The 19145-nt window shown below is 29.6% G+C and overlaps 1 protein-coding gene across 1 annotated transcript in view; it reads left to right on the forward strand.

Annotated features, from left to right (window-relative positions):
• The window catches only part of LOC105620167 (nuclear factor 1 X-type-like), a 108050-nt gene that overhangs the window by 49284 nt on the left and 39621 nt on the right, over positions 1–19145 (forward strand). Inside the window, exons 3-5 of the mRNA XM_012201673.1 lie at positions 4103–4294; positions 4455–4638; positions 14237–14290. Coding sequence (XP_012057063.1) covers positions 4103–4294; positions 4455–4638; positions 14237–14290 — 430 coding nt within the window. The remainder of the gene's footprint in view (positions 1–4102; positions 4295–4454; positions 4639–14236; positions 14291–19145) is intronic.

Raw genomic sequence — 19145 nt, forward strand, 5'->3', positions numbered from 1 at the left:
TCCGACATAAATCTCAGTGTGGCGTATTTACCGGAGTAATCTTATAATTTATTGTGACAGAAATAATTCGTTAAATACTTCTTATTTTAATTTTAATATATCTATTATATAACAAATTATCACAAATTTTTATTAAATTTTTAATTTTTTATTTTACTTTAAATTTTTTATTTTTTTTACTTTTGTATTTAAAATTGTGTTACTTCATTATTATATAAGAATTCATAGTTTTAATTAAACAGTAACATATTTAATTATAAAAAAAATAATATACTTTTTGATCTTTTTAAATGACTTTTTTTTATTTTATTTTTATTTTTTATGGCAAAAGTACATAGCTCTTATAAAAATAAATCTTTAAAAATATTTATATTTTAATTTGCCGAATCATAGAATGAATTATGAATGCAAAATGATAAACATTAAGGAAAAAATACAATAACAAAAACAGATATTAGTCCGTCTCGAATGCGTGATAACGCTGTTGACTAGCTGTTTACTACGATGTCCGTCACAATGGCTTGCAGCCATTTCAAAATTTACAATTTTGTGATTTTTAGCCCATTGGCCCTTAAATGTTATGTATTACATTTTATGACGTCAAACTCTATATCTTAATGACAAATTTCCCAAAATCTGCGAGATGCATACCTAGATTTCTCTTTCTCTGTTAGTCAATAATCATATGTATGCAATGTATAAGTACAAATAACTCTACTTTAATATTCTTTCTCCTTTCTGTTCAAGCACTAAATATAACGAATTTGAAGGATTCTATGGACGAAGACAAATAATTGAATATGGAATTAATTGAATATGGATCTAAATTGAACTTAAGGCTGTATCAAAATGATTTTTCTTAAGATTTGTTTGAAGCTTTCACTATTTGAAGATAATGATATTCTCTATACGTATCATTTTAAGGAGGGGGGGGGGGGAGTAACCAGACATGTTCAAAAGATAATTGCATTTGAAGTTAATAGTTTTAACATGTGCTAAACAAAGAGTTTCCTGTGTCAGACAAGGAGCGCCAGTACATTTTCAATTATAGCGCAAAAACCGTTTAGAAATTCGCTCAAAAACTATAAATATAATACGAATCTCCTAAATCGAAGAAAATGGGGAATAATCAAACAAATATTAATTACAAAATCTTAGAAAATTGCTACTTCTAATAGTTACTTCGCTTATTAACTCATTCTCAAATACCGGCGCACAGTGGAGAAATAAAAATTACTATTGGGAAATAAAAATTATTATTCCAAAATTGTGATCTGCAGTAATTTTTGAACAGTAATTTGTTATCAACATCGAACGGTGCTCTCATGCACTGGCGCTTCGGGCAATTATTCTCCCCTCCACAGTTGCTCCTATGCGATACAATCACCTTAATAAGAAATTTTTTCTCAATACGCTTACGAATTACAATTCTTTGCCAGCGTGTGATGCGACGTCTGCTCGGTTTAATGAGTACTGTAATTATAAATTGATCGCCTGTAATTATAAATTGAATTTCTAGTTAAGCATCTGTTGTTCTTGTTTCTGGAGCCAAGCAAGAGAAGAGAAAGAATGATGATCCAAGTGCTTACGCGTGCCACTGTCCTTAGCATACCTCTGAATGTTCTAGTGGTATCGTAGAGCAATCGTGGACCAGTGATCAGCCCAAGTATAAGAATATAAGGTATTTCATTGCGCATAATGATCGGCAGACTAAATTAGGACAATCAATCAAATGCTTATCCTAAATTTAGAACAAATTTTTGATTGGTTACAGAGCAGCCATGTTGAAGACGATTGTGCATCCTAGGGAATGAAATATTTTATATTCTTATATCATGAGCTTGTTATGTCCAAGACTGTCCATTTCCTTTCATTATATTGTATATCTGCAGAAGCTTTAGTTCCCCTCATTGATTATTCACTCGCTCACTAATTATTTAATTCAATTCGTTTCCTACATTTACACATACACATATTGTTTAACCAAAAAAAATGGATAACCAAATTATGTAATGATATCTTCAATTATGCAATGCTCCGTATGCATGGAGTTGACGGGTTGAAGGCAACGGGAACCGAGCAATCGTTTTGGTCGCGTTCAAGCTCCGGACAGCAAAGAAGTTAGGATTCTCATGAACTATTGATTTTTTGATATCATTATCCTAACTTTTATGTACAGAATAATTAGAGAAATCATATTATGCAAAAATTATATAATTCCTTTTAAAATAATAAAAAGTAATAAAGGAGGAGTTATCGCAGTTAATAGTGCGATTATCTTATTTATTTAATTTATTCTAGTCTATAAACCTTGGTGTGATTTTGATGAACGCAATCATAATATAATAGAATTTTTACGTTTCGATTCCTCTTTGAGTCATCTTCAGAATGATCATCTTATCCATTGTTAGATCATAAATTCTTATTCCGCAATCAAATTTATCATGTGGATTTCTTAACAATTGACAGATTGTTGTAATCACAACTAAATATGAAATATGATTGGAGAACACACACAATACATTGACAATTACAGTTATTTTTAAAAGATATTTCTCCTCGTCATGAGCGCCATAATTCATTACGCAATTAAAATTACATAACAAAAATTTTTTCATAGATAGTTATATTGATAAAATAAAGATAAATTTAGAGAATATACATGAAGTATTCGCCTTGATATAACGGTTTCTAAGTAAAGACTGCAAATACTTGTTTATAATTTGAACAAATGTCACGCATTAAAGTCAAGGTATAAAGTTAAAATCATAATATTTAATCGTTATTGAAAAACGTAAAATACGTAGAATCTAACTTTTCCGTGTCTGTCTGTAAATTTAGATCATTATGCTGTTGTTTGATATGCAACATTTCTGATATTAGTTACTTATTAAAAATTTCCATCTTATTTCATTGAAATTCACACATTGTAACGCATCCTATATTCTATTATAACCGACTGTGATGATGTGTTTCTTTTTATATGATTATGATGTTCTGATATTCTGATTTATAGTTTCTTATCCGTTTGATACGCCACATATGACGCGTCACAATCATTAAAATTTGTGCGGTAAACCAATTTTTTCTTAGATTTTTTAAAATCCGGAAGTCTGTCCTTATGTGCTCTAATGAATTTATTTGTTGAATTTTTTTGTTAAGAAAAACGATATTTTTGTACATAAGTTATTGATAATTTCTCTAAATTTATTTGAGATATTTTTTTTATGTATGGTGTAATAAACCAAGATTGATTTCTATTTAAAAAAGTAGAAATGATCTTGAAGTCCCAGAAAAATGATCTTGACAATTTTTTGCTCATCATAATATGTACCTCTTCAAATCGAACAAGATTTCTTGTGATATTTTTTCATATCACCAAAATCAACGGAGATAGTTTAAATAATTAAGTTACATACAGGAAAATACCCTATACACACATACACAAAATGATTCATTTTTTTTTAATTGTTCGTCTTGAATGTTTTAAAAAAACGTACTTTCAAAAAAAAATGTTTTCAAATAAAAATTTTGGTCCGTGTATGTATATATCAATAGTCACAGACTAAAAATTATAAATACATTTGACTTTATTGTCATATACAAAAAATTTGCTATCTTAAAAAAATCATGTATTTAAATTTTTCATAATAATGGCTAAAAATAAAAAATTAAAATTAAAAGGAATATATTTTATAAGGAATAAAGAATACATTCATAACTTCTGATAAGAAATTTGAGATAATGTTTACGTTTTATGTTCACAAAAAATATCAAGTATCGCAAAAAAGTCCATTCTTGACATTGAATTTCAATTATTTTGGAAACCTCACATGCTGGCGAAATTTGATTTATGATATTATTTTCAGTATCCAAAAGTCTATAAGAAACCTTATCTGATTTAGAGTAATTACAAAAAAAAAGGTTTTCTTATAGTGTTATCTACTAATAAAATTGCTCTCTAGCTACATTGAATACGTGCAAGTATTCTATTTATTAGGAAAGAGTAATAATTACTTGTTAGATCACGAAATTGATGATCAATGACTCGAATGATTGTCATTCTCATGTTTGCAATTTACGATATCTTTTCTTTCTTTAGAACGAGAAGCTGGAAGTAAAACAGAAATGGGCCTCGCGGCTTCTAGGAAAATTACGAAAGGATATCACGCAAGAATATCGAGAGGACTTTGTATTGAGTATTACGGGAAAGAGGCCAGCGATGTGCGTTCTAAGCAATCCTGATCAAAAGGGTAAAATGCGTCGAATCGATTGTCTTCGTCAAGCGGACAAGGTAAGTCCGATGACTCACGTACGCTTTTACGCATCCTTATCTATATTTCATTAATTTCATACATACTTCATGAATTTTTATTAAAGAGAATCATTAATATTTAACAGTGAGAGTTTTACAATGCAAATTCTTATTATGAATGCTCGAATCTCTGTGATAGGTATGGAGGTTGGACCTAGTTATGGTGATTCTTTTCAAGGCAATTCCATTGGAATCGACGGATGGGGAACGGCTTGAAAAAACTGCGGAATGCGCGCAGCCGGGACTTTGCGTCAATCCTTATCATATTAATGTTTCTGTCCGGGAACTAGATCTCTATCTCGCCAATTTTATCACGAGTCACGGTAAGACAGATAACAGATTACAATCAATAATTGTCGTGATCGAGAGAACAGTATTCAGAACTATGTTCGAATTCCCTAGGGCTTCCCGAATGTCATGTCATCCTTGTTGTTTACTGAACTGTTAAATAAAAATGACATCTGAGGAGCACCTCAGAAACCTTATTCTGTAACTTTTAACGACAATGTTATGTGTCAATATTGTTATGTGCGCAACTTTTTCATTATATAAAATATCTGCGCAACGACATCGACAACTGTCGGTAAGTGCGTAAAGACAGTTACAGAATACTGCTGCTGATGAGAATCAGAACACGCCTCTAACTTTTTAATGACAATTTTACTAGCTAGAAATGTCGAATCGTTACGCAGATACTTTACATGATAAAAAATTTGTACAATGACAGTATAACGAATGTTGTTAAAAGTTACAAAATAGGCCTACAAGTACTCTATTGTGTAATTTATTAAAATAGTAACGACACGTTGCGCAGCTTTTTATATCATAAAATATCTGTGCAATGATGTCTTAACGAGTTACACAAAAGGGCACCTCATGAAACAAGTTAGAATGGATTTCGATCGAAATGTTTCATGATAGTTGCTCTAGAAAATATTTGAAAGATTGATTTATTTGATAATTTTGATCAAATTTAATTTAGAAAACGATTTGATAAAGCGATTAGCACATTTACATTAATTGCATTGAAATTTATTTATTGAATAACTATTTATTCGACAAACATGCTGTAATTCTTAGTCTCTGTCTTTTTTGATTAAACGTGTTTTTAAATTGAAGTAAAGTGTAATTAAAATGTAAAATCCGTATTTTGCTCTATTTTTTATGCCAGAATTTAATAGCTGGTGTCAAGAACTTTTCAAAACACTGTAATAAATTTATTTTCCATTAAGTATTTTTCGAGTTGTTAGTTAAGACTTGAAAGTTATAGTACGTCGGCATTAACATTACGCAAGATATTCATCTGGCTAAAACCTCTTGAATGTTCAGAATCATGGATAACATATTTGTCAAGATCAAGGCCAAATTTAATTACAGTTTTTCAATACATTAACATCTTTATGATATAGGATGCCAGATTGAGCATTAAATTATTAAATTACTTATCAATTTAATTTGTGATACTATAGTAGTTTGCATTTGTAAGTCCGAAAAATCATATCGGCGCGCAGTTCAAATGACTATATACTTAATATTTAAATTCACATAGAAATTATTTAAAAAGAATCTTCGATCATATAAATAGTAATAGACATTAAACTCTTATTTATTGTGTATATATCTTTGACTTTTAGTCACTTTTTCGGCAATATATCTCACTGCGACATATAAATTTCATAATTTTTCAATTTCGAAATTGAAATTTATAAATATGGATGATTTTTTGTGAATAACATATATGTACAAAGTTAAATATACATTTCATATAATCAAATGATACTATTCTCTGTGAAAATTCAAAAAAGATCAAATTTTTGTAACTGTATAACGTTTGCATTATATGACGAAAATACGATATAAAATCATACAGTAATTACTCTTAGTATGCTAATGATAATAATTAATTGTTTATATACCTTGGTGAAAAAATTTCACTGAAATTAATAAATTATTTCAGGTTTTAAAACATTTCAGCGAAATAAAAAATTGGTTGAAACTTCTCAATGAAAGTGAATTTTTCAGCTGATATCGAAGAATCATTGAAATTGGATTGACATTTCTCTGAAATTTCTTTGAAATTTTACTGAAATTTCTCTGAAATTTTTGCTGAAATTTTTACTGAAATTTTTCTGCAAAAAAGTGTTCCAAAACGTATAATAATTTCAGCGAAAATTTTCCACCAGAGTTTTGTATTCTTTGATACAATTGAACCATATTTGTATATATATATATGTTAATTATATTCGAAAGAAGTTACAAATTTCAAGATTATATATAGAGATGATGAATTTATTCATATAAAAACTTAAATTTTTACAATTATTATCAGCTTCATTTACGCACTACTTTTATGTTTGTCTATATTAATGCCTTGAAATTAAAAAATTTTTTAGCTTTAGATGTGTAGAAAGACATTATGTACTTTCTATATATACAAGTGACTTTTTCCGATAATTCATCCTCTTATGTATTAGTTGTAAGAAATGTAATTCAGTTTCAAAGTATAATTCGGTTAAGAAAAATCATAAGAAAGTTTTTAAAAAAGCATTTTGTAAAACTATATATTTTTTGTAAAAATATTAAGTTTTTATGAAAAAAATTTTTTATCAAACTGTAAACTTTTGAATGTAATTTTACAGAACATAATAAGGTCTTTAATTATTTTAATTGTTAAGATACAGAATTGTAAAAATAGAAATTTTTTTGAAAAATGGTCAAAAACCGTTAAAATACAAGTTTAAGATTTGATATGTTCTTTTTGTCTGCGATGATTGTTTACTGAATTTCAGTGATCTGAAAATTATGCAATTTTGGGTGTTTTGAAAATGTTTCCTATTTTTGTTGAGCAGTATATATTAATACGTTTTAATATAAATTTAATATTTATAATATATTAAAAATTATCACATCTTTTAAAAATATGAAAAATATAATATAATATAATATCAAAACTGAGTGTTAATTAATAGATAACTGTTTATTGTGTGAGATACGTATGAATTATGAATAGTGGAGCAGTTGTGAGCAGTAAGATTTAGATAGAGTCCCGAGGGGAGTCATCTTTTCAGTAATCGAGATTAAAGTTAATCTTAATTTGTGCAGAATTGCCAGGTGTGGCGCATTTCCGCCAATATAGTCAAACGCTTGCACTTGAGAGAAAAGTGGCGCCTTCGACGGCAGCCAACTCTTTTTTTGATTGTTCTAAAAGAGGGCCAAGAAGGACTTAGGACATAAAAATGTATAAATTCACCACTGGTCGTGAGGAAGCTTTTTGAGCATTGGAAAAATGTAGGATTTTATGTTCGAAATCTTGTGTTCGTTCCGTCGCTTTAAATTGTAATTGGTGACAGTATATTGAATAGATTTACCATTTAATGATAAAAACTTGTTAACAATTATTACAAAACACATTGTCCACTTCTGTTAAATTTTATTATCAATAGGCCATAACTCTGGCAAATACGCTGCGCTAGTATTTACGCTGCAGAAGTCAGAAAAAATAGAAAGAGTGGGGGTAATTTTCTCGCAACTCTGTTATATGCCTTTATGTTATTAGTATTGTGTTATGATTTCAACTTCTTACTGTTAATGAAATATTATGTAATAAATTAATGAAATTATTGTAAGTTGAATCGATATTTGTCATGTCACTGTAATAAGTAACGCCATCATAAATTACAATCTACATAAAATGATTGTTATAGGGCGTGCAAAAGACTTGTTGTTGTTCGTGATATATACGTGTAGTGGAATAGTAAAGCATGTTGTGTAATAAAATACAATGCTTTGCTTTCATATTTTTTGTTTAATTTGTTGTCTTGTATATCCCACCTGTTTGGGATATAGTATATGGCATTTTTAGCGAGCGGGATTTATGCCCAAAGCAAAGTGCGCAGATTGAATTCAGTGCACTAAATGCAATAAACGCATTATATGAAATATGTATCTCATGTCATAACACTTGTAATATATGTAAGAAAATTGTAATTATTATTTATTACTTCATATACATATTTGGTATGGGAAAAAATTCGTGGCGATTTTTTAGTAAAATTAAAGTGTTTTTCTTAGAGTATTGAAATCAATTTATTTAAACCAAATATGCTCTATTATTTTCTATAATATTTTGCCATTTTTGGGGCAGAGCCATAATTCCATCGCGATAGAACTTCTGTGGTTTCTGATCAAAAAACTGCTTCAAGTGATTTTCACAGGCTTCTTTTGAAGCTAGCTTTACATCATTAAGAGAGTTCTACAGAGATCTAAACAAATGATAGTCTGAAGGTGCTATGTCAGGACTATACGGTGGATGCATTAAAATTTCCCAGCCAAGCTCTCACAATTTTTGCAGAATCATCAAAGATGTGTGTGGTCGAGCGTTGTCGTGATGGAAGACGACACTTCTCCTATTGATTAATTCTGGCCGCTTTCTCTCAATTGCTTGTTGTAATCTCTGCAGTTGTTCACAGTAGAGTTCGGAATTAATTGTTGGATTGGATAACAACTCATAGTGAACGATTCCCTTCCAGTCCCACCCCACACACACACACACACACACACACACACACACACACACACACACACACACACACACACACACACACACACACACACACACACACACACACACACACACACCTTCTTCCTCGTCAATCCAGGTTTTGCGATTGCTTGCGCCTTCTCTCCTTTCTTTATCCACGATCTTTTTCTAGTTAGATTAGGTGATCCATTTTTCATCACTAGTTATCACCAGTATTCTCTTCAGAAATGACTCAATTTCATTTCGTTTCAGTAGCGTATCACAAATGTTAATTCGGTCCATCATGTTCCTAACACTCAACTCGTGAGGAACCCAAACATCGAGCTTCTTTTTGTATCCAGCTTTGTGTAAATGATTTAAAACTGTTTTGTAGTCGATGCTTAGTTCCCTGGCAATCTCCACAGTGCTCACATGCTTATCATGTTCGACTTTTATCCATGATTTCATCAGACTTTTCAGTGATTGGTCGGTTCAGTGATCGACCGGAGCGAGGTTCATCTTTCATATCGAAATTTCCAGCACGAAAGCGAGCGAACCATTTCCGTGCTAATTTTGATAGAGTATCTTCACCGTAAATAATCCAAATTTTTTCACAAGCCTGTGCAGCATTCTTGCCTTTATCGTAGTGATACTGCAAAATGTAGCGAATTTTTTCCTTATTTATTTCCATTTTCAAAATAAAATAACTTTTGATCCATTTCACCGATTTCAATCTTTTTCGACTCAAAAGGTTAAAATATCACTTTTTAAACGCACGTCCAGTGTTGCCGATGCGATTAGTAGTTGCTGACTGCTGAGCATTTAATGTCATCTAGCGGGAAAAACGCCACAAAAACTTTTTTCTATACCCAATATTTACCATTCTTATTCCTTAATAAAACTTTATAAACACATTTTATAAGTTATTGTGTCATTATATACGTCTTATTTATATGCATTATTTGTAAATTTTTCATAAGTCGTACATATCCCTCCCCTTCCTAGTAACCATATGTCTCATCCTTATGGGATATACGGCAAAAATGCATGGATTTCAAAAAGTTTATTTTTTAATATGAAAAATAAATATTTCAGATTTCTAATATTTTTTCATAGTAGACAGTACAAAGTTTTACTGATATAGTTCGTTTACTATAAACATAGTAAATAATACTTAATAAATTAAGTTTTTGATATGCCGCAACTATTCTAATTGATAAAATTTTTATGCTGTTTAGCTGATCATATCCTCACTCAATTAGTTGTTATTATTATTAGTTTAGTTCTGTTTCAACATTTTTGTAAAATTACCTGTGATAAATAAGAGATCGGTTACTGTTATGTACATGTACGGCTATTTGGTGAATTTGCAGATGTAGAGTAACTTACTATTGAGAAGGAGGGGGGGATGAAAAAATTTCTTTTCCAAGTATTTAATTTTCTAATTCCCCCTCTAAACAAATAAATTTCTCACTCTAAGCGCAGCTCTGAGCTCGGAGCAGATTAGTGCTGCAAACTAAAGCCTGCACAGCGTGTGTCCCTCTTTACTTTTTTTTTCTAAGTAACGACGCGGCGAGCGAGAAGTAGCGAAAGTGAGTGAGCGAGATAAGAGTGGAGAAGCTAGAAAAAATATTGGCGTTCGGATTTATCTGCAGTTGCCGACGGCAGTCCCAGCATTGCGAACGAGATTCAAAGTAGACCAATAGACACAATGTTCTGTTCCTTTTAACTGAACTCCTTGCACGGTTTATCTTTTCTCTTTTTCTTTCCAACGTGGAGAGAGAAGAACTCAAGAATTTTAACTAAAAAGGACAAACCTGAAGTTTCACAGAATATTGCAAATAATGTCGAATTTCTATTCCACTTAAATCTTAGGTCTATTTAAGTCAATTCAGGAGTCTCCACAACTTCACACTCATTTCGTCGCCCATGATTATGTAATAATAAATTGTCATACAAGTAAACAATAACAACAACAATTTGAGATAATTTATGAGAAAATTGGTATTCTTTGATTTCAACCGAAATTTTGAAATATCTCGCGAACTGTTCGTAAAGCGGTAGGAGTCGACGCAGATGGTACAACATCGGATCCTATACTCAGATTTAGGTATGCTTATACACATTCGTGTCCGCCGAAGATGTATTTTTCTAATGTTAAATAAATCTAATTTCAAATATTTCGTTTATGTTTAAACAAACAGGAAAGAAATTTAAAAGCGATCTGTGTGATCTAAAATCAAGATTTTCTTGAAAAATACGTAGAAGTATAATTTACTGCTTTACAAGAATTATTTTTCGATGCCCTCACGCATACACGCACGCACAATACAATGCATATGTATGTATATATACAGTAATTGATGATATTGTAACTCCGGTATGTCACATTTATTGAAAACTTAATTTATCAAGTATCGTGTATTATGTGTTTAAGGTAAATATATTACACCAATAAAAATATTACACTTTCTGGTAAAAAATTAGAAATATTAGGTATGGGAAAAAGTTCGTGGCGTTTTTCCCGTTAGGTGGCATTAAAAAAACGCCATGAAGTTTTTCCCAATACAAAATTTACCTAATACAAAATATTTAGTTTTTATGTAAATTAAATATTAAAAGAGGAACTTTTTAAAATCCTTTTTTACCGTGACTTATAGAATATAAGATTTATAAATAAAGGTTAGAAATCAAATGCAAAATGATGCACTAGCTTATAAAATATGTGTGTACAAAGTTTTATTAAGAATTAAGGATGATGAATATATAATATATAGGAAGGACTGTCCAAGAAAAAACCTTCCCACAAAAACTCACATATCCTCCGAACCACTTTAAAAAAAAAACAATTTTTTAATTAAGTAGGCTTTGCAATGAATGTAAGAAACGATTGAAACAGTTAGTTTCGTAATCGCTTTGTTGCAAAATGGCAAGTGAAGTAGAAACACGCAAATCCATAATCAAAATTTTTCAAGAACACCCGGAGTGGAGTTTCATCAAAATCGCGCGGGAGGCGGGAGTTTGCAGGAAAACGGTGTCAATAGTGTCGTTAGGCGTTTCAAGAAAGACTTGACTATTAACCATAAAGAAGGATGTGGAAGGAAAAAGAATTTTCAGAATCCAAAAACAGCGAAGAAAGAGGGCATCCGAGGAAGTGACCGAGACCACCATAAAAAGTATGATGGAGGGGGTTCCAGAAAAAATTAAAAATTTTTGTCAAAAATAGTTTTTAAGAATTTTTTAAAATATAGTTTTAATTGTAATTAAAAGACGTTTCTAAAATGGGTTTGCTTTTGAAAGTGGAGGATATGTGAGTTTTTGTGTGGGAAGGTTTTTTCTTGGACAGTCCTTAATAGATAATATTTCTAATCTTGCATATATTATAGAGTTATGATATGAGGAGGTATGATGTGTTTTATGTAATTCATTGAATTTAATGTACTTAATCCATATATGTATATTTTATGCGTTTTGATATAAAACCTATCCGCAAAAATTTCCATATGTTTCAAACAGAAAATGCAACATCAAGCTGAACGAAAAATGAAATTAAACACATATTATATTTATGTGTATCACCAAATCATTAAATAATCATCAAACAATCTCACCAAATCTTTTGCACTCTCTATAATAATAATTTCACGTGAGTTATAATAAGTTATAATACATGGTTGCGCTATTTATTACATTGACAAATCGATTCAACTGACATAATAGTATTACTAATATTACAGTAAAAAATTGAAGTCACGATACTAATATAACATAAAAGCATAAAATAGATTATATAATAGATATATAATAGATAGGTTGCTTGCAAATTATCTCCATTCCTTTTATTCTTTCTAATTTCTGTGGCGTAAATCCTCGCGCGGCGTAAATATCGGAGTTACCTTATTGTAAGAATTCTTTTCCAATTTATTAGAGATCGCAAATATTAAAAAAAATATTAAAGCATAATATTTTTTTGATCATTTAATTTGAAATTTATGTGATAATTAATAAACGATAAGTAAATGTATTAGTAAAAGTGGAAAGTATTAACGTGTTCTCACTCTACAGCTGAAAAATGAATATTGAAAACGGACAATTTATTAAAAAATATTTATATATATACTCGTGTATACTCGTTATTGTACTTCGCGGTACTACGAGTGCAAGAAACGGATAAAAATGGGCTAAAAACAATTCATAGATGCAAAAGCGATGAAAAATTTCTATAAAGATTCTTTTTAGTTTTCATCAAGCCAAATATTTTGTCAGTTAGTATTGTACAATATCCGTATATGAGTCAGTACTCACGTATATTTCCTTAAAATATGTTATTTCATGTATACGTTTTTCTTGTCTTATATGTCCGCGAAGCGGACAGTGTATCGAATGAACATGTAGAGAAAATGCACACGCAAGCGCGTGATCATGCTTGCTGCTGTATGTTCATTCTATAAATAAATAGGTAACAGACATCTTTAGCGAGTACTCACACGCTTATACATTGATTTTTCTTTCATGCCACTAAAAATATTGGAATATTTTTGCATTTGTAAAGATTTTTGTCGTGTATTAATTGATTTTCGAATATTGAAGTGACACTTTCATTGTTTCAAAAAAAACATTTTTGAAGTAGATATAAAATAAGAAACATTTTTGAAATAGATATAAAAATTTCAAGTAAAAGTCGGATTTTATAAATAGATTTCTATTTATCTAAGAAATAAAGTAATCAACGATTTATGATTTTCAACAGTTTTTAATCTAGAAACTTCAAGAACTAAGAAACTTCATTACATCGCGATAAACTTTAACAATATTTGTCTTGTATTATTCTATTTATTAATAAAAACCATATATATATTTCAATAAATGTTGATATATTAGATTTCACAATCTTTGAAATATTATATAAATATATGACTTTTTTTAATGATATATTTGTGTCTCACATGCACACACGCACGCATATGTATTGAGAAAGAGTGCAAAAATACCTCCGAATATACTCAATATAATAGATCTTTTTTTTCACTTTTTAGTCTTTTCTTTTATTTTTGTTTATCCTTTGAAGCATGTAGGATAAAGAGCTTCTATCAGCCCAGTTCTTCTCAATTCTCGAGAAATCGCTGTAATTTCAGATCGTGCAGTATTTTGGTTATACGTTGCGTAACAACAAAATTTGCGTAAAACGTCGAGCAATAGTGAAAACGTTGAATATATGTTGTCAAAAGAAGTTTTATATAATTTCAATATTTTGATGTTATAAGGTTATCGAGTTTAATAACAAAATACTCAAATTATAAAAAAATAAAATAAAAAGGAATGAAATATGTTATTTATCTATCATTGATGAATTACCTTTTCGTTAAATGAGAGTATTTATATCGGTTATTTTTTTGTTGTAGAAGTACTGAATGGCATCTGCAATGCTAGTAAGGAGGAGGACAGACGTCGTAAAGGTATCGACATAATTTTGTAATTCACATTTGTGTAATTATATCTATTTTGCTTGTCTCAAGAGACTAGCATGCACATTATGCGTTTTCAGTTAATCGTTTCCTATTGGGATGCATCAAATAATAAAATTACCAGATATCGAATATTAAGAATGTGACACCGGTATCCGATATTTGATCGGATGTCTGATAGAATTTTCGGTCGATACTTGATATTTTTCGGATACTCTACGAAAAAGAAACTGCTAGTGTATAGTAGTAATTACTGAAATTCGATAATGTCACTATACTGACAGTACTGATAGTGTCACTGCAGAGTATCGATCATGTAACTTTTTCCCTAGAGCGAAAACGTGAAAATTTTTTGTATTTATGTATATATGAGTTTCCAGGTTAATCTGCCAAATTTAAAATGAATTCAGAATCTCAAAACAAAAATTTTCCTCTGGACGTATGCTCGCAAATGCTTCATTCAAGAGATTACTTCCGCAGTTATAGTATATAGATAACTGTAGGAATGAATAATTGAATAACTGAAATATTTCTTATTTTTGTTTTGAAGTTCGAAGATCATTGACAGGCTTTTGTTCGCAAAGCTATTAATTCGTTGAATGCTTTTGTTGAATAAACTTATAATCATGCCTCGTATTCTAATAGTGAATATGCCGATATGATATATTTATATAGATAGTTTTGTGACGGAAATGCTAATACTGTTCGCCGTGAATATGCCGCGCAATTTTCGAACAGATTGCAACAAATCAGTATTCTCTTTAAGGGTTGACAGGAGTAACAAGTCAACTTATTTACACCTCATTTGTGGTGCAGTTACATATCTGCATTCTATCAGACTCTACTATATATTGTAGAAGAAATATTTTGCCATAAAACTCGTTTTGGTTTATATTTTACGAAGTTACGAAATTTATTAAAGAATCAAACTTTGCAATTTAATTCTTAAAAATATTTTAATAAATAAAATGGTATGTTCTTTATTTACGGTGCAGATACCTGATCTTTATGCTGATATTTTATTTCCAAGAAGTAATATTACGTCATAAAATCTTTTTGGTTTTTTTTTGAAGCTACGAAGGTACGTACAAAGCCGAATTGCAAATTGATTTAAAAAAATTTTTTTAGTAATAAAATTATGTACATCTTAACTGCACTGTAGTACATGGAGTCAGAATAAATTTTTATTTCGCTTTAAAAAAAAAATCGCTTTGTGCGAGCCTTCAGCAGTTTTTTCTGATTAAAAATATCGCAATTAAAACGCGATTTATCCAATATTTTAGCCATAATTTAGCGTAAAGAAATTCATCTTTAACTAGAGGTTTCCATAGTCTCTCTCCTGTCAACTCTTAACATTTCAACGATTAAAGAAAACTAGGTCATTTAATATTCCCCGGATTTCGGGCTGAAATTTTTGCACCATTGCAAAATGAAAGAAGAACAATCATCATATTACAATATTTCGATCAAAATCCATCAACGAATAAATCTGGTTCTGCATTAGGAATTTCATCCACAATTATATGGAAGACACTTAACTGATGGACATCATCTACCATCTTCAACGTATCCAGCATTTATTAGCTGATGTGCCACTTAAGAGAGCATTTTGCGATTGGTTTTTAAACCAAAAAGATAATGACCACAATTTTCACCAAACATTTTGTGGCCAGATGAGGCCATATTTGCCAGATATTCTCAATCAAAGAAATAGTCATGTTTGATTACATGAGCAATCCATGAACAACATTTCCAACACGATTTTCAATGTAATATATGATTAGGAATAATGAGTAATATTTCAATTGGATCCCATTTTCAGCTCGTTTGAATGCGCATGGATTTCTCGAATTTTTAAATAATGAACTTTATGATATTTTGAAAAACATTCCTTTAAATATGAGAATGAATTCCTGGTTTCAATTGGATGGCTGTCCTGTTCACCATGCCAGAGGTTCTCGACAGAGATTTAATATTCATTTTTCCGGAAGATGAATCGGTCTTGCTGGATCTGTGGCTTGACTTTTGCGTTCACCGTGTTTAATACTATTTTATATAATGTACTCTTAAACAAAAAGTGTATGTAATGTTTGTTAATAATCTTCAATCATTAAAACGAAGAATTGTGCAAGCGTGCAAAGAAATTACAGACGCACCATGTCAGTCAGCCTCGGTCAACTCGTTCTCTCATTCATCATTGATGTAATAATATGCTTGTCTCGGAGCTGGAGGTCATTATTTCGAACAAAACATTTTATAATAAAATTTTGATTATAATAAAGCGATAAAGAGCATAGAGATTTTATTTCGACATTATTTCGAAATTATTTATTCCTACAATTCTGCATAATTTTAGAAGTAAAAATATCTCTTGATAAGCATACGTTCAGAAAATTTTTGTTTGTTTTAAAATCCTGAATTCATATTTTAAGTTTGGCGATTTAATTCGGGAACACTATACATAAAAATTTTTCACATTTTCGTTCTAGAGAAAAAGTTACATGATCGATATCCTGAATCATAGTGCTACTAGTGTTTAATACTATTATAATACTATCACTGCTAGTGTACACTATTAGATTCAGTAGAGTTTATGGCCTTTATTTCATTTTTGCGCTTTTATACAATAAAATTTTTCAATCCTATTGATTGATATAGAGAGATTTGAAGATTTCCTTGTCCTGCACACATTTATCATATATGACAAAAACGCACAAGTGAAATAGTATCTTAACACTATTATGATTACTCTTATAGTAATACTACTCCTATAGTAATATTCGCTATTCCAGTAAAAAAATCAAAATCTGCAACATTTTGAAAAACCACCTCTCCTTCAAACGACCGCTACCGGGCTTAAATATAAATGTATTATTTTTATGTTTTACATGAAATAAAAGGTACTCACTTCCCATAATTGTCGCTATGGATAACAAAATCACTACAGTGGTCTCTTGGTCTACTAGTAGTGTTCAACTTGGTCTACTAATAATGATATTATTAATATTTAGCTCTACTGCAGTATTTTTATTATATTATTAACTATATTATTAATATTATATTAAAATTATATTATTAATGTAAAAAAATCGTTATTGTAGTAAAAAATACATATATATCATTAGAGCATTTAGTTATTATTTCCACGTGCAGGGACAATATTTTACAGTATTATTAAAAAAAGCGTATTTACAGTATTACATATAAAAAAATCTTATTATCATAGATATTTTAAATATAGAATTTCATACTTATCATGTGCACACAAAAATACAAATTCATTCCCTTACTATAATAAGAAAAATAGCCAAGCTTTTTCCGATCATAATGATCGGATTATTTTTTCAAAAAGTAACAAACGGTTATTTCCGATTATTTTGATCAGAAAAATCCGATCACATTTAATCGAATAAATTCAATGGAATGTCTGACGAAAAATATCCGTTCGTTACTTTTTGAACGGACTATTTGATACATTATGATCAAGTATCTGCACGCATATATTTTTGATTGAATAACGTTAACTAATCGATTTATACACAGTTGAATAAACAAGTATTGATTATTTAACATATAAATTTTTGTATAAGAAAAAGATTTACTTATATAAGAATGTGGATTACTTTCCTCAACTTTTATAGTTTTAAGTACTGTTTTATATCTTGAAAAATTTTGTTATCGCATTTCTTTGTTATCGCTTCAATGATATTGCAATATAGCCAAGAATAATAATGCGTAATAAAAATCAAATAGATATTCGCGATAGAGATACATGCTCACTTGACTTCAACATGAAAATAATAGCTGTGTTCAGCAGAGAAAACTAATTAGCGCTTAATGTTTCTTTAATACGATTGATTTCTACACTTAGATTTAGTGAAGAACTAAAGATAAGAACTAATATACATATAAGAAGATATTAATATATATATATACATATACATATATATAAAGAAGAATCACTAAGCTAACTGATTAATTTTCTCTGCTGAATGCAGTCAATGTCATCAGCCAAGAGAGCCTATAGAAACAGTCGTCGATCACGTGACCAACTATTCTGTGATTGGCCAGCTTTCCAATTGATCAGACATCAAATTTGATCAGATAAAATACTTTCTTTTTATCTGTTCAAGTCTAATAAAATTGAAGGTTTATCCGATGAAATTTTAATGGATAGGCATATGATGGTTCATATTCCGTTCACATGTAATCGGAAATTACATTTCATCGAATAAAAGTGTCACTTCATCGAATAACCTGAATTCGATCGAAATTGATCGGAGAAAGCACTAGATTATTTCCGATCAAAAATAGTAGACATTTTTTCTCAGTGCTGATAGAAAAATTTTGTTGAAATTTTGTTGAAATTTTGTTGAAATTGATATTTCAATGAAAATACTGAAAATTTGTTGAAATTTCACTAAAATTTCGTTGAATGTGAATTATTTAACAAGAATATTGAAAAATCATCAAAATTTAATTGAAATTTCTTTGTAAGTTCGTGGAAATTTTTATGAAAATGATTTTTTAATAAAAAATCTTGAAAAAATTGTTGAATTTTAACCGAAAGTATGTGGAAAATTTTGCTGAAGGTTTATTGAAATTTTCCTGAACATTAAATTTTAAATTTCTCTAAAAGTGATTTTTTTTCAACAAAAATATTAAAAAAATTGCTGGAATTAAACTGAAATTTCTTTACAAATTTCTGAAAATTTTTCCAAAAATTTAATATTTCTTTAAAAATGTATTAAATATTCTTTAACATTCTATTAAAAGCAAATTACAAAATTATTATATATATATACAATATATATATATTAATTTACGTAAAAAAAATGCATAAAAA

Source organism: Atta cephalotes (assembly GCF_000143395.1).
Source record: "Atta cephalotes unplaced genomic scaffold scaffold00024, whole genome shotgun sequence".
NCBI classification, from domain to species: Eukaryota; Metazoa; Arthropoda; class Insecta; order Hymenoptera; family Formicidae; genus Atta; species Atta cephalotes.